The sequence below is a fragment of the Branchiostoma floridae genome, chromosome 1 (genome assembly GCF_000003815.2).
Source record: "Branchiostoma floridae strain S238N-H82 chromosome 1, Bfl_VNyyK, whole genome shotgun sequence".
In the NCBI taxonomy this organism is placed as follows: domain Eukaryota; kingdom Metazoa; phylum Chordata; class Leptocardii; order Amphioxiformes; family Branchiostomatidae; genus Branchiostoma; species Branchiostoma floridae.
This window is the reverse complement of record NC_049979.1, coordinates 27979143-27999194: the sequence shown is the minus strand read 5'-3', so window position 1 is coordinate 27999194 and position 20052 is coordinate 27979143. Positions and strand designations below refer to the sequence as shown.

Sequence of the window (20052 nt, the reverse complement as noted above, 5' to 3'; positions counted from 1 at the left end):
AAAACTTAGTTACAAGCTATCAAATTCTTAAACAAGTACCATGACAGACATTTCTATCATCTTTCTAACTTAGATGTGAAGAATATGTTGTATACTAGTATACTTTGATATCTTTACATACATAAACCTAAAAATATTTGGGTGCACAGCACATGCACCCAGTATTTCGAGCCCTGATTTCCAAAATCATCAGTTGCTTGAGTAACTTTATGGCATATCTTATTACCTGGATGTCTAACCTTCATTACGTACCTGTAGAGTAGTTGTGAGAAAGTTGTGGCTGGACACGATGTCCACAAAGAAGTCCTCAGGAATCTCCCTGAGTTGGAAGTGCATGGTGCTGATGAAGGCGCTGTACAGGCCCTCGTGTCTGCCCAGAGCCTCGTCACACAGGCACAGCAGATGGACCAGCTTCTTCCAGTGCTCAAACGCATCAAACACCTGGCCTACCTGTAAAACATGTGGAACCAAAACATGATGATGGTGCAGAAGGGTGGGTCTAAATAAGGGTGATTTCAGGCTGCTTATATACTCATTTACCCAGACAATACATAAATCAAGTAGAATACAGAGTATGACATAAATGAAATAAAACCTGGGGACTAGGGCCGAGGGTGATGTGGAATACACAATGTTGTATCTTTTGTATGTCATACCCACCCAAAAAACACACATTTCAATGCCAAATTTGCCAGAAGTTAAGAAAATCTGGTGTCCTTGAACCAAAAATTGTAACAACATCAGTTTCAATGTAAAAAAACGGTATTTGAATTTGAGACAGTGTCACACGAAAGGTGCATTCAAATCAGTATATGGAAGCCCATGCAAGACAACTATTGATTGTGGTATTAAAATTTTCATGATGTTCATGCCAAACAATCCTACCAAATCCTACCAAATACATGTAAAACAATGAAATTTGTACTTAGTTGTGTGCCCAGCTTCTAATTGGCTTTCCATAGAAAATTGGCTTACCAGTAGAGAACCACAACTATTCAACTCATGAACATTTTGCTACCCAACCTTACATTGTATCACACTGAACTGTAGAAAAGCCTAATTATACATAATCATGCTGTCAAACTAGACAACTTCATTTCTGATAGATCCAAAATGGAATCAGGTGTGCCATATGTAGAGGCTAACAGAAGGGGTTCCTACATTCAATGCACCAGCCAAAATACTCACCATGAAGCAAACAAAGGCAAACTGTAACTCCCCCAACAGATCCATGTGGTTCCCTGCATAGTGTGTACTGAGAAGTTCCTCCAGCATGAAGCTCTTGTCCATACTGTACTTGGTGATGTCAGCGGGAGTCGCGCCCTCCGGGTATGCTCTCGTGGGCAGCGTCACGAACCTGATCTCTGTTCCCGCGACCGCGACCATTTTGGGCAGTCTTCCTTCCGCCTCTTTCATCGATGTGGGCAATTCGCCGACCGTGTAGCTGACTTTCTCCTCGCCGTCTCTCACAAGTTCGGTTGCGGAGGATATCCTTCCGGACGCGGGCTCAAGCCTGTTCATGAGACTCTCCGTGATGTGATTGGTCAGGGACTTCCACTTCTTGTAGTTGTCGTAAGGGTACGGCCCGAGGAATCTGTCAAGCTCCTTCAAGCTGGATTCAAAGTTAGCGAGTTCTTCTCCTTCTATTACATCTTCGCTGATAGTTTCTAGCTGTTTGTCCCACCTCCTACAAAGATAAGAGGAAAATTGACTCATTTACATCAATATTGTCTTGAATGTCTTCCTTTTGGTTTCCTATTCTCGGCTTTCAGTCACGTGATCTGACCTTAGCAACGGTTGCTATCCGCCATCTTTGTGACCCAGCGCAACGTCCCCCTGATCACAACAACAACAGTGTCCCCTACCCTACGCGTTCTTAGCGATGGTTCTGTGTATTATTGTGGGCTGTGGGTCGAGATCTGACAGAAACTCGGACAGGGAGAAGATTTCCTTTTTTTCTATACCGAAAGTTGTTAGCAATCAGGGCGTGGAGCATGAGGAGCTGACAGTAGAGCGCCGGAGGCTGTGGATAGCGGCGATCAGCCGCGGAGACACGACGACAAAAGACATCCTTCAGACAGAACGTGTATGTGGCCGTCATTTTGTGTCTGGGAGGGCTGCTCCCGTGTGGGACAGGTATAATGTGGACTGGACCCCCACACTGAACCTTGGAAGGAAAGAATACGCGTACGTAGAAGAAGGGACAAAGGAAAAGCTACAGAAGAAGGTAGGAGAGAGGGCTGTACGGGCTAAAGAACGCACGAAGCGAGGCGCTGAACAGCGGGTAGAGGCTGCAGCGAAGAGGACGCCGCAAAATCCCACTGGGTACCGTTTGCAAGATATCGATTTGACCAAAGTTGAAGATGTGCCCCTAGACGTGGAAATGGCTGACCTTACGATATCAAGTGAGGAGCCAGGGCCTGTTGAAACACTGACAACTGAGTTGCCGTATGTGTTTAGCAGTAAGCCAGTTAGCCGAGAGTCTAAGACATCCGAAACACAGCGAGAGTCTAAGACATCTGAAACACAGCGAGAGTCGAAGACTTCCGAAACACAGGGAGAGTCGAAGACATCCGGAACACAGACAGACGAGTTCCAGTACATGTTTGGTGAGCCATGTTATCAAGCCCCAAACAAAGACTTTTACAAGTCAGATGAGAAGGTTAGATTTTATACCGGTCTGCCTTCATATGAAGTTCTTATGGTTATTTTTGACCACGTAGCTCCATTTGTTACACGCAAAAGTCAGAGTCTGGATAGTTTCCAGGAGCTCATGATAGTTCTCATAAAGCTAAGACTTAATGTACCATTACAAGATTTGGCATACACATTTCAGGTATCCCTTGCCACTGTATCGCGCATATTTAGCACATGGATAGTAGCTCTAGATACTAGACTGTCATGTTTTGTTTCCTGGCCCGAAAGAGAGGATTTGTGGAGGACTATGCCTATGTGCTTCCAGTATGCATTTGGGCGGAAAGTGACTGTTATCATTGACTGCTTTGAGGTGTTCATTGCAAAGCCTACAAACCTCCTGGCCCGAGCACAGACATTCTCGAATTACAAGCAGCACAATACTATTAAAGTTCTCATTGGTATCACACCTCAAGGATCAATCTCGTTTGTGTCAGAGGCTTGGGGTGGACGCACGTCAGACAAGTTTCTGACAGAGAACTGTGGGTTCTTAGACAAGCTGCTACCAGGTGACACAGTGCTGGCTGATAGAGGATTTACCATTGATGAAAGTGTTGGACTGAAACAGGGAAAGCTTGTAATCCCTGCTTTCACAAAGGGAAAGGCTCAGCTAGATCCAATAGATGTGGAGAAATCAAGGGGTATTGCTAGTGTAAGAATACATGTCGAGCGAGTGATTGGTTTATTGCGCAGGAAGTACACTTTCTTACAAGGAACTATTCCCACAGACTACTTGGTTTGTCGTGAGTCTGAAGTACCATTGATTGACAGAATCATCAGAGTATGCTCAGCACTTGTTAACTTCTGTCCTCCGATTGTACCATTTGACTAGGTGCCCTCTCATTCTGTTTTAAGCAGAAAGGGAAATATAACTAAGAAGCTCCATCTTAAGATTGGAATTCCGTTTTTCCCATTTTGAAATGTGCTAATATTTTCAATATAAAAGCACTTGGTGCAAAGTCTTTACATATGATTGACAAGTATGATGTACAGTTGTGAAATATGATAATAACTTTCATGAATATTCATTTTGAAAATTTTCTTCCTGCAGGAATTCCTGCAGGAATTCCTGCAGGAAGCGTTTTTCCTGCAGGAATTCCTGCAGGAAGCGTTTTTCCTGCAGGAATGCTGCAGGCATTCCTGCAGAAATTCCTGCAGGAGAAAGGTAAATTCCTGCAGGAAGAATGTTTCCTGCAGGAATTTCTGCAGGAATGGCCTTGACAATGACAGGAAGCATTCTTTATGCATTTAATTTTGTTTTGAAACTGTTAAACAATGCATTAGATTTCATTAGATGTTTCAGACTTGACTTTAACTATGTATATAAAACAGATATATAATGGAGGCATTTTTTATTGTTTTGTTTTCCTAGTTTTATTGACTGTTGCTGGAGATGCCTGGCATTAGAAATAACTGACCTATGAATGATCTTCACTTCAAGAAAATGCATTTCCTTCAGTGGCTACTCATATTTTTCAGAAGTACAGAAGCTTGGGCATGGTTACTTCTTTCATTTTTTTCTTTAATTCTTTAACATCACCACTTAGGGTTTATTAGTATCTAAGCCAATTTGATTGTACATGTAGGTGCAAGTCAGGAACATAAACACAAAATTCATAAATTTCATGACAGGCCTAAGCTTCCCTTAAAAGTATAAATTCAATTATTGTAAATTGCACATGTACTGTAAGGGTAGGGTGCCCTAATAGGATAATCATTGGAGTCCATAAGAAAAGTACTGTACAATGAAAGTACAGTACTTTTAGTTACATGTTGTGTAAAAACCTTTATCCTATTATCAGTGCCAACCTGATGAAATTATTTTTGGAACTTCCAGTAACTATTTACTGAATTCTAAACTGTAGTAAATCAAATGATACATTCAGTTGGTGGAAAAGTAGATGACATGAACCGCCTTGTTTGCCATGCTGATAGCTGGTGTTTGGGTTATAGAAACCAACCACTGGCGGCTTTATCTCATGATGCACCCCTCAGGGTAAAACATTGATCCTTTATTAGCATATAGCCAGGTGGCATTCACCAGTCATATTTTATGTTAGTTATGACACTGTAACACAATATTAGAAGTGTCCCGAGCCGGGTGCGTGGACACCTAGAAATTCATTAAACACTGGTGCTAAATGAATCTTATTTATTAGGTTTTTGATACCCACTGGACAGCTGTGTTTAATGAAGTTCTAAGTGCCCAATAGAAAATAATAATCAACCGTCACCAGATCAGATCAGATCACAGAACATTGATCAATCAGAACAACACCCTGTCCTCATCTGGAACTCTTTACATGCTCTAAAATCCTTGAGATTGGGACAAAGGCCTTTTTATCACAAGAGTGTGATATTATCACCTCCCCTCCCCTTTCTCACCTATCTTTAGAGAAGTCATTATATAATCTCCTTTGCACCTACATGAAGGTGTTTAAAGCCAGCAACAACAATGCGTGTATTGATTTATAATGACAGGTAATTAGAGACTGAAGTGAATGGTAGCTGCCTTATTCAGTGCCTCCACTGGTGTATAGAACAGGTCAGTATTTAACACTGCATAGAAGACTAAAGTTTACCCAAAGAGGTTTAACTACCTTGTAGATCACCAAGGAGTTTAGAATTCTCTGATCTCACTGACCTAACCTAGGTTTTACAGCAACCTTGGAATAGATATAATTTTTTACTATTTGCCTTTCAATTGGTAATCTTTTACTCTTGTCTTGGCTACCTTAGGTCTCTTGTTTAAGCAAGGGGCTTTTATCTTGGTTTCAGACAAAAAGTTCCTGATGATGGGTTTGAAGGCTGATACTGATAGCCAGAATAAAGCTACCATTCCAGAATGGCTATCAGTATCACATCAAAATATATACCACAGGCCTTCTACTCTTCAAAATCAACCAGGAAAGTTTGCCAACACGGAGGGTATTGATATGTAAAATTTGGGGTCCTGGAGTATCTTGCAAATACAAGCAATTTTTGTACTATAGAGCCAGGCGTTGAAAAGCAGAAAGGCCCACAAAATAACAACAAACTTTTTGATAACCAAACTTATTGATAACCTGGGCTTTATCTGGTCCAAAGAACCATTATCTTTTTGACTATTAATAAACTTGAAGCCCGCTATGAAGCTGTTTACCAGTATGATTCATTATAAGCCAGAAGGCCGACATAACCGCATTCCTCTGGAACAAAGAATTTGCCAATACTGTAACTTGAATAAGATAGAGGATGAGTGTCACTTTATTGTTTACTGTACTTTATACAACAACAAAAGAAACGTCCTCTTTGAAAATATACAAGATATGTTCCCTATTTCCAATACTTGAATACCACGGAAAAAAATTCATATTTCTCATGCAATTAGATCAACCATACATTATTGATTCCATCTGTACTTATATTTATAACTGTTTTAAGAGGTGAGAAGAAGTTGAACTTGTAAATACTGGAATGTATTAGTATTTGTAGAGGTGACAAGATACCTTTTTTTTTAATCAAAATTGTACATTATCACTAGCGCTACAATCTGTACTTAGCTTGTTTGAGCGCAAATGTACAATCAAGGTCATTGATTCATTATATAGAAACAACAGGCAAAAGTTTGTTCCAGAGATTATTTGTAGTTTCCAAATCCTATTACATGGGCCTGTATATAAGGCACTCACTTTCCTCTTTTTGGTAATTATGCACATTGTTATGCAGGTTCAAAGGAGGTCAGTTATTGTTAAGGCATGCTTCCCAATTAGCAAGTTGAATTAGCAAGTCCCACAGGGACTGTCCCAAAGCACTGGATGGAAAGATTCAGAACATCTCCCTGAGATCAAGGAGGTTGCTTCTTGCTGAGATATTTCTATACTGAACTGCTTTTGAGCCAGATTAGAACTAGAAGAACTTCAAAATTGCAGAAACCTGAAAATTCACTTCTGGGATAGATTACAGGATTCGAATGGTTAAACCAGATCGGCAAATTAAGGAGTAATAAAAGCTCCTTGATCTCACCAACTTGATCTGGCCCTCTTTCAACCTCCTTGATCTGGCTCAACACTTTTGTTTTGAACTGCCAACTAATGGAAATCTTAGAATTCAGAAAAATGGTAAATTAGGTAGTGCTCTGCATTGCACTTTAGTCAACCTCTCACTTAACATAATATAATATAATATTATATACCATTGAAGCTTGGATCCAGGTTACATCCAGGTATGTGACGTCATACTTTGTGGCGTCACCCAGGAAAATAAAAGTTTTTAGATAATAATCTTATATTTAGGCCATGTTTCTGAATCAAAAATTTTTTTGAAACAGGATGTGTTTGAAGGCACTTGAAAGGCCATGAAAGAATGTAGCTTCTTACGGTTGCATAAGATAGTATTGTCAGCCTGCAAGATCCGCTTGGAGATTCTGATCATGATAGACAAAGAAGCACAGTGCAAATGACACAGTAGGGTTCGGAGGACACCAACTGACTAGTCTAATTAGTCTGTTCTGTCAACTTTTAGCTTGAGTGGTAAATGTGTTGGGTTCATGAGCTGGCGGGCCCAGGTTAAAATCCTGGGAGCCAGGCACAAATTTTTCTCTTGTGTTTCAGAAGTGTAAGGTTGTGAAGGACGTTGCACTTCTGTGACGGCCTGCATGCCTTTTTCCGTTAAGTGTTACGAGCCATTTTAATTTACCGTTAATCGTTACCGACCCACTCTAATTCACCGTTAAGCGTTATCGGTATATTCTTCGTGAAGCGTATTGGTCGTTTTAATTCCACGTTAATCGTTACTTGTTATCCCGAATTCACCGTTAAGCATTACCAAGAAATTCTTCGTAACAAGTTATACCCACGAAGTCAAATGCCAGATAGAGCCCCTGAAAATGCAGGAAATGGTGTTTCAAAGGGTCCAGATTTCAAAATTTCTCCGAGCCTCCCGGCCGCTTCGGGTAAAAATATGTTGCGGAAGCGTCGCCCCTCCCCCTCCCAAAAAACCTTTTCACTCAAACAGATTTCAGTGTCCAACTTAGCATAGTTTCCGGCAAAATTTTCTCATCGAATGCAGAAAATGAGGTTTCTCCAGACCTCCCTTGCAACGGCTTGTGGCTTTGGTGCTCACGACGACCTGGCGAAAACATGTTTCAGGGGCGTTGGCCCAAAAAATTTTCTCTTTAATAAAATGTCATTTGATTTACCTTCGTTGGCCAGCAAAATTTGTCCTTCAAAATGCAGTAAATGGCGTTTCAGACGGTCCAGACTTTTAAATTTCCCCGGACTTGTCTGGCAATTTCTCGTGCCGTCCGAGCTTGAAATGGCAAAAATATGTCGGAGGCCGGAGGTCAATTGCTACAACCACGTGTAATTTTGATGAAAATTTCATTATTCTGTCAGCAAAATTTGCCGGAAAATGCAGGAAATAGCATTTCAGAGGGCCATGATTTTAAAAAATTTCCCAGGGAGCATACCCCCTACCCCCATACGATGCGTAATGCGCCTTTGGCGCTCCATGTGCTGAAAATTTTGTCAGCAATAGTCCCCCCCAGCCTACAAGAAACTTGCTGTTGCCGCCTCTGGTGGGAGCACTGACCCAGGGAAGCAAACGTCATAGACACAGCAGACATTGTCCCTGTCATTCCTCCGGGCTCTGGGCACCTTTTCCTTCTCACAATGCCATTAGTCTGATATTTTCAACCATCGAGGTAACCTAGTTTAGCGCCGTACAAAGAGGAACGAACGTCAATGTTTACTGTCATGCTTTGTAACCCCTCCTGAATTTACCGTTAAGCGTTACCGGACCTTCTGAATTTACCGTTAAGCATTACCGGGCCTCCTGAATTCACCGTTAAGCGTTACCAAGAACCCCCCATGCAGACCCTCTTCTGTGTCAGTGGGAAAGGTCACATTACCATGCATCCCTTTTTCTGAACTGAACTGGTTTTAGCCTTGGTACCAGTTTGCATCATAAGGCAAAATACAAACTGTTTAAAACTGTCTTGTTTTTTTTTGCATCACAGGGCTTGAAAGTCATTTTTGCATGCACCTTAGGCTGAGTAGCCTGTGTTTACACAATCTAGCGCTGGCTGGGGTTAATGACCCCTCCTAGGGCAGCAGCAATACTATAGGGCCGGCCGCTAGGAGCGCGATTTTAGTCAGGCTAGTAGCCTCCTTCACGAGGGTCTGCATGCCTTTTTCCGTTAAGCGTTACGAGCCATTTTAATTCACCGTTAATCGTTACCGACCCGCTCTAATTCAACGTTAATCGTTATCGGTATATTCTTCGTGAAGCGTTATTGGTCGTTTTATTTCAACGTTAATCGTTATTTGTTATCCCGAATTTACCGTTAACCGTTACCAAGAAATTCTTCGTAACCCGTTATACTATACAAAGGAAGTCAAATGCCAGATAGAACCCCTGAAAATGCAGGAAATGGCGTTTCAAAGGGTCCAGATTTCAAAATTTCTCCGAGCCTCCCGGCCTTCGGCTCTGAACATGGTAAAATACGTTGCAGAAGCGTCTCCCTCAAAACTTTATCATTCATACAAATTTCAGTGTCAAACATGGCTAAGTTTCGGGCAAAAAGTTCTCATAGAATGCAGAAAATGAGTTTTTTCCCGGACCTCCATCCAATGCGACGGCTTGCGCCTTTGGCGTTCACGACGACATGGCGAAAATATGTTAGGGGCGTGGGTTTTCACACAAAACAACCTTTCTCTCTAATAAGATGTCATTTGATTTAGCTTCGTCTTACGGCAAAATCTGTCCTTCAAAATGCAGTAAATGGCATTTCAGACGGTCCAGATTTTAAAATTCTCACGGACTTATATTGCAACACCTCGTGCCTTCCGAGCTCGAATTGGTAAAGATATGTCGGGGCTCTGGGGGTGGAGGCCAAAGCTACGAGTATAATCATGTGTAATTTGATGAAAATATAATGTCAAAATCAACCTAGCTTAGTCGGTCGGCAATCCACCTCCCCCCCATAAGAACTTTGCTGCCGCCGTCTCTGTGGCGGGCCGGGAGCTCTGCCTCTGTCAATTTACAGATGTCATGGACATTGTCCCTGTCATTCCTCCGGGTTCTGGGCACCTTTTGCTTCTCACAATGTGTTTTCACCCATTGATATAGCTACTCTAGCGTTGTATGAATAGGAATGCACGTCAATATTAATGTTATGCTTTGTAACTCATTCTGAATTTACCGTTAAGCGTTTCCGAGCCTCCTGAATTTACCGTTAAGCGTTACCTGGCCTCCTGAATTTACCGTTAAGCGTTACCAAGACCCCCCATGCAGACCCTCCTTCACCGGCCTCTCTGGGAAGCTTGGCTTTTTTTTTTTCGGTGGGGGGGGGGGTCGATTCGCGATTTTTAATCGGGAATATTGCGGGAAAGGAATATATGCCGGGAAAGGAATATACACCGGAAAGCTTGTACGGGCTAGACGAGTTCGGCTCCTTCCCCGGCCTCTCTGGGAAGCTTGGCGATTTTTTTTTGGGGGGGGGGCGAAAAATAAGCCGAACTCGTCTAGCCCGTACAAGCTTACCGGTGTATATTCCTTTCCTGGCATATTTTGTGTCCTTTGTTATTAACCAAGGAGCTTTATATGTCACTCAAGAAAGGGTTCGATATCTGGTGTGGCAACCAGTGAAACAACCAGAGGGGCGAGTAGAACAGAAAAAACAACATCCCAACTCCCAGGATTCAAACCAGCAGCCTGATCACAAATCCAGTACGCTACCGCTGTCGCCACAAAAGCTCAGAGCTCCTTAGCAAGGACGGTAGGAACTACTTGAACCCACTGTTACACTAGTTGGGCAAAAGCAAACTTTTTTTGGGTCTTCATCCTGCACCAGGTTTTTTGGGAAGCAGTCATAGTCACTGTGCAACAGTGGTATCAAATGACCAAATGAACAACTTTGAAAGTAGCCCCCCCAACTAGAAGCAGTCCAGCTTTTATTTTCGAGCACTCGGGTCTGATTTTACCATGGTCATTACTTAGACAGAAGGGGGTCTGATAGCGAGCAGTTGTTTAATGTAACGGCCAGCTTGAAGGGCAAATTGAGCAAGGCACAGCTGGATTGGAAATTAGCGGTGCACACCCCAGTTTATTTGGGGTCTCAAATCGAGGCTGCGCACCCCCAAGTCGAGAGGCCGTCTCTTAAAGAAAATAGATCTAAAGCAGAAAAGCCGTATATGGGAATGACGGGTATCACTCCAGCTTTAAGAACAGCCGGGTTTCAGTTTCTTCACTCTCTGTACTTTTGATAATTTTGGGGGGAGAAAAGTTTTTTTCACGCAAAAAAGTATGCACAAAAAGGGGAATTTTGACGTGGAAATAAACCCATCACCTATAGTTTAGTCATGAAAATGACTGATATTGTCGGAAAGAGAATACATCTAAGATTAATCAGGCAAAAAATAAAGAAAATCGTAACACTGAGATTTTTACAATAACCCGACGCGCGAGGCATACCAACACGGCTCACAGACCGCATATGGACGGGAAATCTGGGTCAACGGCGAATCACTTCCAACGCGTAGAAATACAAGGAAGTGACCCTCGGGCCCAAAACCAATTTGCACCAAAAACACATCACTTCTTACGCTTTTTAGCCATGCCAGTATTAAATGCCACTTCGCAGCAGATTATGAGAAATTTGAACTCAAACACGGACTCTCGAGACCCTTTCGTCACATTTTTGTCGCGCACTATCTCGGACCCCTGTCGCGGAAGAATTGGTGTGTGCACCGTTAAGCACAGAGGTGCTGACTTCATTCCATGATGCCTATATTAAACCTCCTTGGTTTGAGCAGTCTATTTATTACCTTATTATAAGTGGAGTCCACAATTACCATCAAATTTTCACAAAACTTCAAGAAAAATTATTCATAGTTTACCTTTAAATTGACAAAGACAACCTTGATTTACCCTTTAGGTTTAACCATTTCATATTTAAATAGATTAGTGTAAAAGTGAATAGGTTTCTGAAATTCTGTAATTCTTCAGTCTGTAATTTCTTGTAATAGTGTACCCCCAAGTTCCAGGATTCTTTCTGAAGGCCTTAGGTCCTCAGCACTACAGGTAGCCAGGATGTTTGGACCTGGGGAATAATTAGTCCTTTGATAATTGATAATTGGACACCAGCATCCTTTGCATATCTATAGAACAATAGCTGACCTTACTTTGAACCCGCATTACAATAGCGCATACTTACTTGAATTTTCAACAAGAGGAAGCAAGCCCCTGGCTTTCTTAGGCCCAATTTTAAACTTTATGAAATATTCTCTGGAACAAAAATTCAAGTGTTAATCTTATGATGGTCAAAATATGACCAACCAGATCAAACAAATCTCAAGTTGCTGACCAAGGAGCTTTCATTCTTTGCCACGTTCAACTTGGTACTGCATTTACAAGATATCATTGCATGCATGGAAGGAGCATTCGAAATTCAATAGAGCAGTTTTCATTTGATGAAAACACCCATGTGTGAACAGCCGTAATGGCTCTGTCGGCACAACTGTTGAACATGTCATGGGCAACTTGGACCCCATTCAAATGAAAAAATACAAGTGAGTTAAATGAGGAATCCGATTAAAGCTTTCTGTTGGATTAAAAAAATGCGTTCACATTTAATCGGATTAAACTCAAACTTGCGACCACGACCACCCCGAGTCGGGCACACGTCGTGCTTCCAAAATGTTGCCAGACTACCTCATAATTTTGAAGGATTTAGTGACATTGATATTATATATGATAACTGTTGAGAAATTGGCTGGCTTTTGATGCGTCGACAGTCAACAAGAACATGGCGCTTGTAAGGTCATACAGGTTGAACTGGGGGTAGAAATGTTGCGCGGGGTGTGATTATACTCTACATTTAACTGTAGTACAAAATGTAAATGTATATGTTGAAAAAGTTGCATGAATAGGAGAAACTACTACTAAAACGTTTGTTGCATACTTTTTTGCCGGTGTGTAGCACTCCTATCTTAGTGTCATTGATTTAGATATGAATTATAAGGCCATTCCTGCAGAAATTCCTGCAGGAAACATTCTTCCTGCAGGAATTTACCTTTCTCCTGCAGGAATTTCTGCAGGAATGCCTGCAGCATTCCTGCAGGAAAAACGCTTCCTGCAGGAATTCCTGCAGGAAAAACGCTTCCTGCAGGAATTCCTGCAGGAATTCCTGCAGGAAGAAAATTTTCAAAATGAATATTCATGAAAGTTATTATCATATTTCACAACTGTGCATCATACTTGTCAATCATATGTAAAGACTTTGCACCAAGTGCTTTTATATTGAAAATATTAGCACATTTCAAAATGGGAAAAACGGAATTCCAATCTTAAGATGGAGCTTCTTAACTGTTTACATGATGTATGGACATTATTACTATCAGTCATTACTTCCTGCTCGGTGAGGTTTGTTAAGAAAACGTTTGAATGCTGAGCAAAAGACAAGATAGCCTGGCTGAACACTACTCTATGCTAGTATGATTGCCATGTATGCTATGGCATGTATATGAACCTGTCATATGTATATGAATAAAAGGTTTACTCAGTAAAGTTGTTGCAAGACTCAACATTTGTTTCAAGGCAAGAAAACAGTTTATTCAATGGTAGATACTTAGGGCACTAAGGTAAAGCATAGTTAACTGCTGGTGAAAGCTGAGGTTGTCAGCAAGAAAATGCTACAAACTAGTAGAATGACAAACTACAAAATCAATGTCAGTATTTTGCAACTCTGATCATACAATAACATGAAAGCTGAGGTTGTCAGCAAGAAAATGCTACAAACTAGTAGAATGATAAACAGTACAAAATCAATGTCAGTATTTTGCAACTCTGATCATACATGAAAGCTGAGGTTGTCAGCAAGAAAATGCTACAAACTAGTAGAATGACAAACAGTACAAAATCAATGGCAGTATTTTGCAACTCTGATCATTTGCAACTGTAATTAACTCTGATCTGATCATCCCACTAGCAGGAAGGCGGTACTGGGAGGGCAGAAATTTTTCTGGGAGTGGTTTTACGTGTTCAATGCATACATGATGAAATGTGCTGGGTCTTACAAAGTGGGAAACATGGTGATTGACCCAGCCTTAAGACATGTCAACAAATGTGGCCTCATTCTCGGCACATCAAACATTACATTCCTTGGATCTATATCTAAAGCTAAACATGTAGCGAATGCAACGGAAAATACCCCACAGTCACTACTGTTTGTCTGCTGCTGGACAGGTACATAATCTAAGGAAACTAGGTTCCCACCAAGTAAACTGTTTGTCTGTTCTTCCACTTCTTGACTCACAACATCATGATACAGGCTATCATAGAGATTAACCTTCCCATGCACACAATCTAAAGTACTGACACATACCCAGTGACCTTGGCCCGTATGCAAAATCTGTATGCAATCTCCTGATACAACATCAAAATTGCGGGCAGGCCCTAGAGCTGGACGTTGAAGTCCTTCCATTGCTGGATTCACCTGTCTTACAAGTACTTGTGAAGAGTGGACAATCTCACCCGTAAGCCAGCCATTAGGGTCTCTTACAATGTCGTAATCTGACTCACCCAGGTTTGACAGAGTACAGTACTTATCTAGTGGCGCAGATGTCTCATTCGTAATGACAACATCATCATATTCGTCACTACTTGTGTCACTGACAGATACAACACTTACAGGCTTTGCTCGCTTTCCTTTGGAAGTTTTGGGTGCAGTTTTTCTCTGCTTACATGATTTGCACTGCCATGTTGTTTTAGCATTGTTGGGAAGTCTCTTCATTCCCAGACAACTAAGGTGGAAATACCTTCCCTGCTTACACTCAACATTATGGCATTCAAGGAGTTTCTCTCCCAGAGCTGGTTTGGCTTTACATAGGCATATAGTGTTGCATAGCAGAGCAGCCTGGCTAACTGGTGATGGGCCTGACTCCTTCTTTTTTGATTTTCTGCCTGCCTGCCTTAACTCTGGTAGCCTGCTACAGTGTGGGCAGTACCAGATCTTTCTCAAGGAAACCCCATCTATTCCTAAACAAGTCCTATGGAACTGACCATACGGACACTCAGGGTTACTACATGATACATCATCTTCACTCATCTGTCCCCGACAGAAGCACATAGCATTTGAGTCAGGGACCTTCACTGGCACATCACATTTCCTGGTGTACCAGCGGCCAAGCATCTCTGGTAAAATACAAATTCTCCAGAAGGCTTGTAACTTGAAGAGAACCATGTTTGAGTGTTCTGTGTCAGGCTTAATCCTGTTACTTACTATATGGGCATTTCTATTCTTATCCCAAACACAGACTACAAAATCACAGTACTTCCTCTCTGACAGAACAAATAGCTGTTGCTGGACTTGATGATAGTAGTTGTGGGTTTTTTTCAACTTGAACACCCCATCAACCTTCTCCAGAAATGCACTTTTGTTCTTCACATACTGGTCAAAATCACAATCAGGGACAGAGATTGGACATTTTACCTCCCCACACCCAATCCCACAGCAATCACATGACACGAGAAAGTCAGGTGTAGCATGCAGGTAAGGGTGTTCTTTAGATATGAATACACCACACTTCTTTATCTGGAAGTTGACATGTTTACCATTCATGTATGTCTCATAGGCTTTTATGGCAGCTTCTTCCTGATCACAACCATGACGTGTGGCCTTTGTGTTAACCTTGTACAAATGTGGGTAGCAAATAGACTTCAGGATTGACTGAGGAGGCTGTGCAAGGTTGCTATGGTAAACAGCCCCACTCACAGAAGCTCCAATTCTCCCAGCTCTATGGCGGAAAAAGCCAGGACCTTTTGCTTGTGTCCTCGTGTCTTTTTCAATAGTGTTTATCTGGCTCTCTGACAAGTCAATATTAACCTCTAAACATTTGGGCAGGAGTTCATGATATTGGAGGTCCAGATTATCTGGATCAAACAACTCTGACACAACAGGAATGTCCCGGCTTGACATGACAAACTCATCTGCATATGGCTGAATCAAACTTAGTGCCACTACCTTAACTTTGCACTTATTGAGCTAATATACTATACAGTTCTTTAATCTCCTGAGCAGTTGGGGTATTGTTCTGTGGTACTGTAACCTTGTCCTGAGCAGTTGGGGTGTTGTTCTGTGGTGCTGTAACCTTGTCCTGAGATGTCAGATTACTCTCATGTGCACTTTTCTCCTGTGTTGTGTTGACAGTCTCATGTGATGTGAAGGAATCAATCTTCTTGTCCAGCTTTTCTTTCAGTTTCTTTGCGGATGTGAAGTCAATGTCTTCCACTCTTGCATAAGGGACTTCCTTAACATATGTGGGCAGAATCCATGTACACTTCACCTGTGTGCAAGCCAGCTTCCCATGTAATCTAGTCCAGCACTCAATGTAGAACAGCACACTGGCAACATGTGAGCAAGACTCTGCCAACCCGGCTTTGCACCCAAGACAGTGGGCAGAGATGACGGCTCCATCTGTCCCGCATATCAGCCATATGTCCACGAGGGGGTCATTCATTCTTTGAGAATGGCGAACTTTAGCCACGACCACATTTTTCCCTGAAATAAGCTTTCCCTGTACACCTGCCACAAAACCTGATACAACGTGGTTATATGCCTCCAAACTTTTGTAGTTTTTGAACTGTTCATTCGTGTAGTAGCTTGTCTGCAGAACCAGGTAACTGAACAGGTCAGACTGTTCCACAGGTGGCAAACAATGCGGATCAAACTGCTCACTTGGTACGGTGGCAGGGTCAATATCTATCACAGATATTTTCTCGATGTACCGCTGCTTGACATGGCTTTCCAAGGACTGTGCATACTTGCACAGCACTGGTACATTCTTGGTATGGGGGGAGGACAACATCTTGGTACTCATACTCAGCACCTGAAGCACAGGGATACAGAAAGTTTCATTAGAATGACAGACTAAACATCACCACAACATACACAATATAAATGCTAAAAATAGTTCACATACACATGGGACCCAGAAGGCACATTGAGCTTTACTTCATAGTTAAATGCCCTACAAAATATAACTGATCTTACTATTCTTAGCCTGGTCACCATTATCCGCTAGTCGGCATCCAGGGTGCTGAGGCACCGACCTGCTTCTGTTTTCGGGTGCGACGAAATCCAACCCAACCCCGTAAAAACTCCCCCGGCCTGCGCTAATAACTGGGCGGGCCGGCTACCCCTAAGGCGCCGAAGAGATCACGGCGAGCGCCCCGATGGTATGGTTACCAGGCTAACTATTAAAAATAACCATGAAACAATTACATTTCTGTCCACAATCGTCTCGATCCGCAAAATGTGCGTCAAGTGGGATGTTATCCCGAAAAAAAAGATTCAAACTTTCGGAGAAATCTACAAAAAGAGACATTTCGGAACACGTAAATTAACGCTACCCCCCTCCCCAACCCAATTGCGACGCTGGAAAACTGACTCAAAAACAATCGAATTTCTGCCGTCAAAGTTCCGTTTTTTTTTCATCCACAGTAATTACATGCCATCACGAGTAATTCTTATGGACTTCCAACCGACAGGATCAAGGAGATTCTAATAAGCCTCCTTGACATGAGTAAATACGTGTATTATAAATACCGGACCTGAAAGTGTAACCCAAGCCGTGACGAAACCGAAACGTAAACAAACCCCGCCCCCGCCCGGCTATCCGCCCATTTATCCGTTCGAAACTCGCCAAATATGCAAGTCAACTAACAATTATTGGCTCTCAAACACCATAGCAATATTCTCCGTTCAATACAAGTACCAAATATAGCTGTATTTCATCAAGAAGAAGCAAAACTTACCAATAAAACTGAACTTCTGGCTCCATTGTCTTTGCTTGATGATGGAACGCGTTCGCAGAAACGGAGCACAAAGATGGCGGATGCCCATATTTGGAAAACCCGTGACGTCAGGTGAAAGCCGAGAATTGGACTATCTAAACATTGTGTTGATCCCACCTTGGGGTATAAAACCTGCTCCTCAACAGATCTGCTCAGACTGCTGAGTGACAATGACGAAAGGTAGTGGATTCTACCTGAAACGTCAGACTGTTTCCAAAATCATACCCAGCAGTTGCTTGAGTAACTGCTATTTTGATGTATCTTATTACCTGGACACACAGATGTTAAATGAAAAAGTGAATGTTCCTTACCAGCGTTCAACCCCCACCCCCAAATAAAAAAGGCTCGTATTGGCAGGTTTTCCTACAGTTGTTAGGGAACCAAAAAGGCATTTTTTTTCCAAGACCATACTCACTGATGGCAGTTTCCCAGTGCTTACCTCACAAGGACTTCTTTACTGTGGAAGAAGTGGAAGAAGCCCAGTTTGGGAGCTGCCTCCTTGTGTTTCTTGTTGACAGAGTTGTAGGAGACAAAATGAACCCCTTCTGGAATCATCTTCACTCCTTTGAACTTTTCACCAACCTGTTGGAGAGAAAGGGAACAAAATTTGTCACATGTACATGTCACATGTACATGTACATACATAGAAAGCATAGAATGAATAAAGTTTTATTTTTGGTCTACTACTACTTACTAAAATACTTAACGTTGCAACTTTGGATTTCATTCAACAACAATACGTACTAGAAAGGCCGACATTTGCTTGAGAGCAAATACAGCATATTTCAGCCATCTCCCTCATGCAACAATAGGTCTTGAGGTCGTTGACCCCTTTGGCCATTGGAAAATGACCCAAAAAATTCCCAATTATATCATTTTAAAGTGTTCCATGCCAAAAATTACACATGAGTCATTTGCATAAATATCTAGAGCACACTTTTACCAAAGTTAGGGTCATTTGGTTGTAAAACGAGGGAATAGGAGCCAAAAATGTCCAATTTTTGTCAAAAAATGGCCATAAAATCGCAATATTAAGCATTATGTTGTACTGTATGGAAAAACTGTTATTGAATTCATGTGCACATAATTGAAGGGCACGTTTATATCAAATTTCAGGTCATTCAGTTGTAAAACGAGGGTACAGGAGGCAAAAATGTGTTTTTTTTGTCAAAAAATGGCCAAAAATCGCAAAATTAAGCATTTTGTTGTACCGTATGCCACAACTGTTCTGATATCTGGGTGGGCATATGATCAGGGCACCTCTGTACCAAATTTCATGTCATTCGGCTGTAATACCAGGGTACAGGAGCCCAACATATACATAAAAATTGACAAAAACCTCAATAAAATCATTTTTAAGGCAGATATGAAAAAAATTAAAAAAACACCTAAGGGTATTAGCTTACTCTACCTTTGTGCCAAATTTCAAGTCAATCGGTTTAAAAACGGCGGAGTTGATTCGAATTGAAGATTTGACAGGAGAAAGAAAGAAAGAAAGAAACATTACGAATATAATATATTTCACCATACCTATGGTATGGCTGAAATATAAATATAAATCAATACATGTTTACACCAAGGATACAATTCTTATGTACAATACTTAAACATCATACAATTGTAATAGTGGGCACCTATTGTATCCCCTATATGCTGTGACTTGGACCATACACTCTGTTCCAACCCGTGTAGCGATGCCCCAACTCAGGCCAACTGTCTCTAAAATCTACTTTATATCACAGACGGGAAGGGATGTCCCAGTAGCTCAACTGGTAGCAGCAATTAGTTGTCAACTGGAAGACCCTGGTTCAATCCTGGGTAAGGACTTAACCCGTCTTTCGGAAGGGACGCAAAATGAGGGTCCTGCGTTTGAAGACTGGTGCCTTGAGCACATTAAAGTGCTAACAACCAATCTCTGTATAAAATATGCCCTGCTACAGTTAAAACAATGACACAAAGGCAGTAACTACAATTTTAATGACAACTGATGGATGAACTTGGAAATGAAGTGTGACAAACCTGCCATGAGTTGTAGTCTATGCCAAACTCTGTACCAACAGGTACATCCAGGAGTATGAAGAAAGCTCCATCCTCAAACAGCTGCAGAGCAGTTTCCTGGTTCATTTCCATCTGTATGAAGAAAATAAAAGGCTATAATTAGAACTGACTCATTCATCAGGCCAAATTGGTAAATTTGATAGTGGTTTCCAAAAAATGTATTCTCGCCCCCTCCCCATGTCAACACATGTCTACTAGCAGTATAGTACTGACTTCTTCTAGTGTTATCAGCCACACTATTCATAAACTTTCAAGCAACATGCATACCTCACTTCTTCTACAATATGATATCAAGAACCATAAGTGTCCTTCTCGTGCATATAAAAAGTATACTCCTTGTAAAAACGGCCAAAGCAGCCTCCTTGTCCAAGGCTTTTCTGTTTGGAAAGGTTGACCCTACGTTGACCCAACGTTGGGTGATACCAAATTTTGCAGGGTCCACAGACCTACTATTACCTCTAACAT

General features: G+C 41.7%; 2 protein-coding genes across 4 annotated transcripts in view; one reads left to right on the top strand and one right to left on the bottom strand.

Annotated features, from left to right (window-relative positions):
* The window catches only part of LOC118419053 (protein AAR2 homolog), a 21805-nt gene extending 1793 nt beyond the window's left edge, over nucleotides 1-20012 (bottom strand). The window contains exons 1-5 of one of the 2 annotated variants that reach the window (XM_035825313.1): nucleotides 19855-20012; nucleotides 19549-19659; nucleotides 17969-18111; nucleotides 1189-1687; nucleotides 253-450 (exon numbers count right to left, since the gene is read on the bottom strand). In XM_035825313.1, the coding sequence (XP_035681206.1) occupies nucleotides 253-450; nucleotides 1189-1687; nucleotides 17969-18111; nucleotides 19549-19659 (951 nt within the window). In that variant the 5' untranslated portion in view covers nucleotides 19855-20012. Of the gene's footprint in view, nucleotides 1-252; nucleotides 451-1188; nucleotides 1688-17968; nucleotides 18112-19548; nucleotides 19662-19854 lie in introns of both variants that reach the window. The other variant, XM_035825323.1, reaches the window with a different exon arrangement.
* LOC118418972 lies at nucleotides 1778-13090 on the top strand. Of its 2 annotated transcripts, XM_035825141.1 has the most exons (3): nucleotides 1778-3350; nucleotides 3388-3566; nucleotides 13042-13090. In XM_035825141.1, the coding sequence occupies exons 1-2, from the start codon at nucleotides 1883-1885 to the stop codon at nucleotides 3456-3458; spliced, it is 1539 nt and encodes a 512-aa protein (XP_035681034.1). In that variant the 5' UTR covers nucleotides 1778-1882; the 3' UTR covers nucleotides 3459-3566; nucleotides 13042-13090. The 2 variants fall into 2 exon arrangements, with proteins under 2 accessions (XP_035681034.1, XP_035681027.1); XM_035825134.1 differs by having other exon boundaries at nucleotides 1780-3566.
* Nucleotides 20013-20052: the final 40 nt, after the last annotated feature.

Excerpts from the sequence above, each read along its gene's own strand:
- LOC118418972 (XM_035825134.1), top strand. The coding sequence starts at position 1,883 with ATGGTTCTGTGTATTATTGTGGGCTGTGGGTCGAGATCTGACAGAAAC.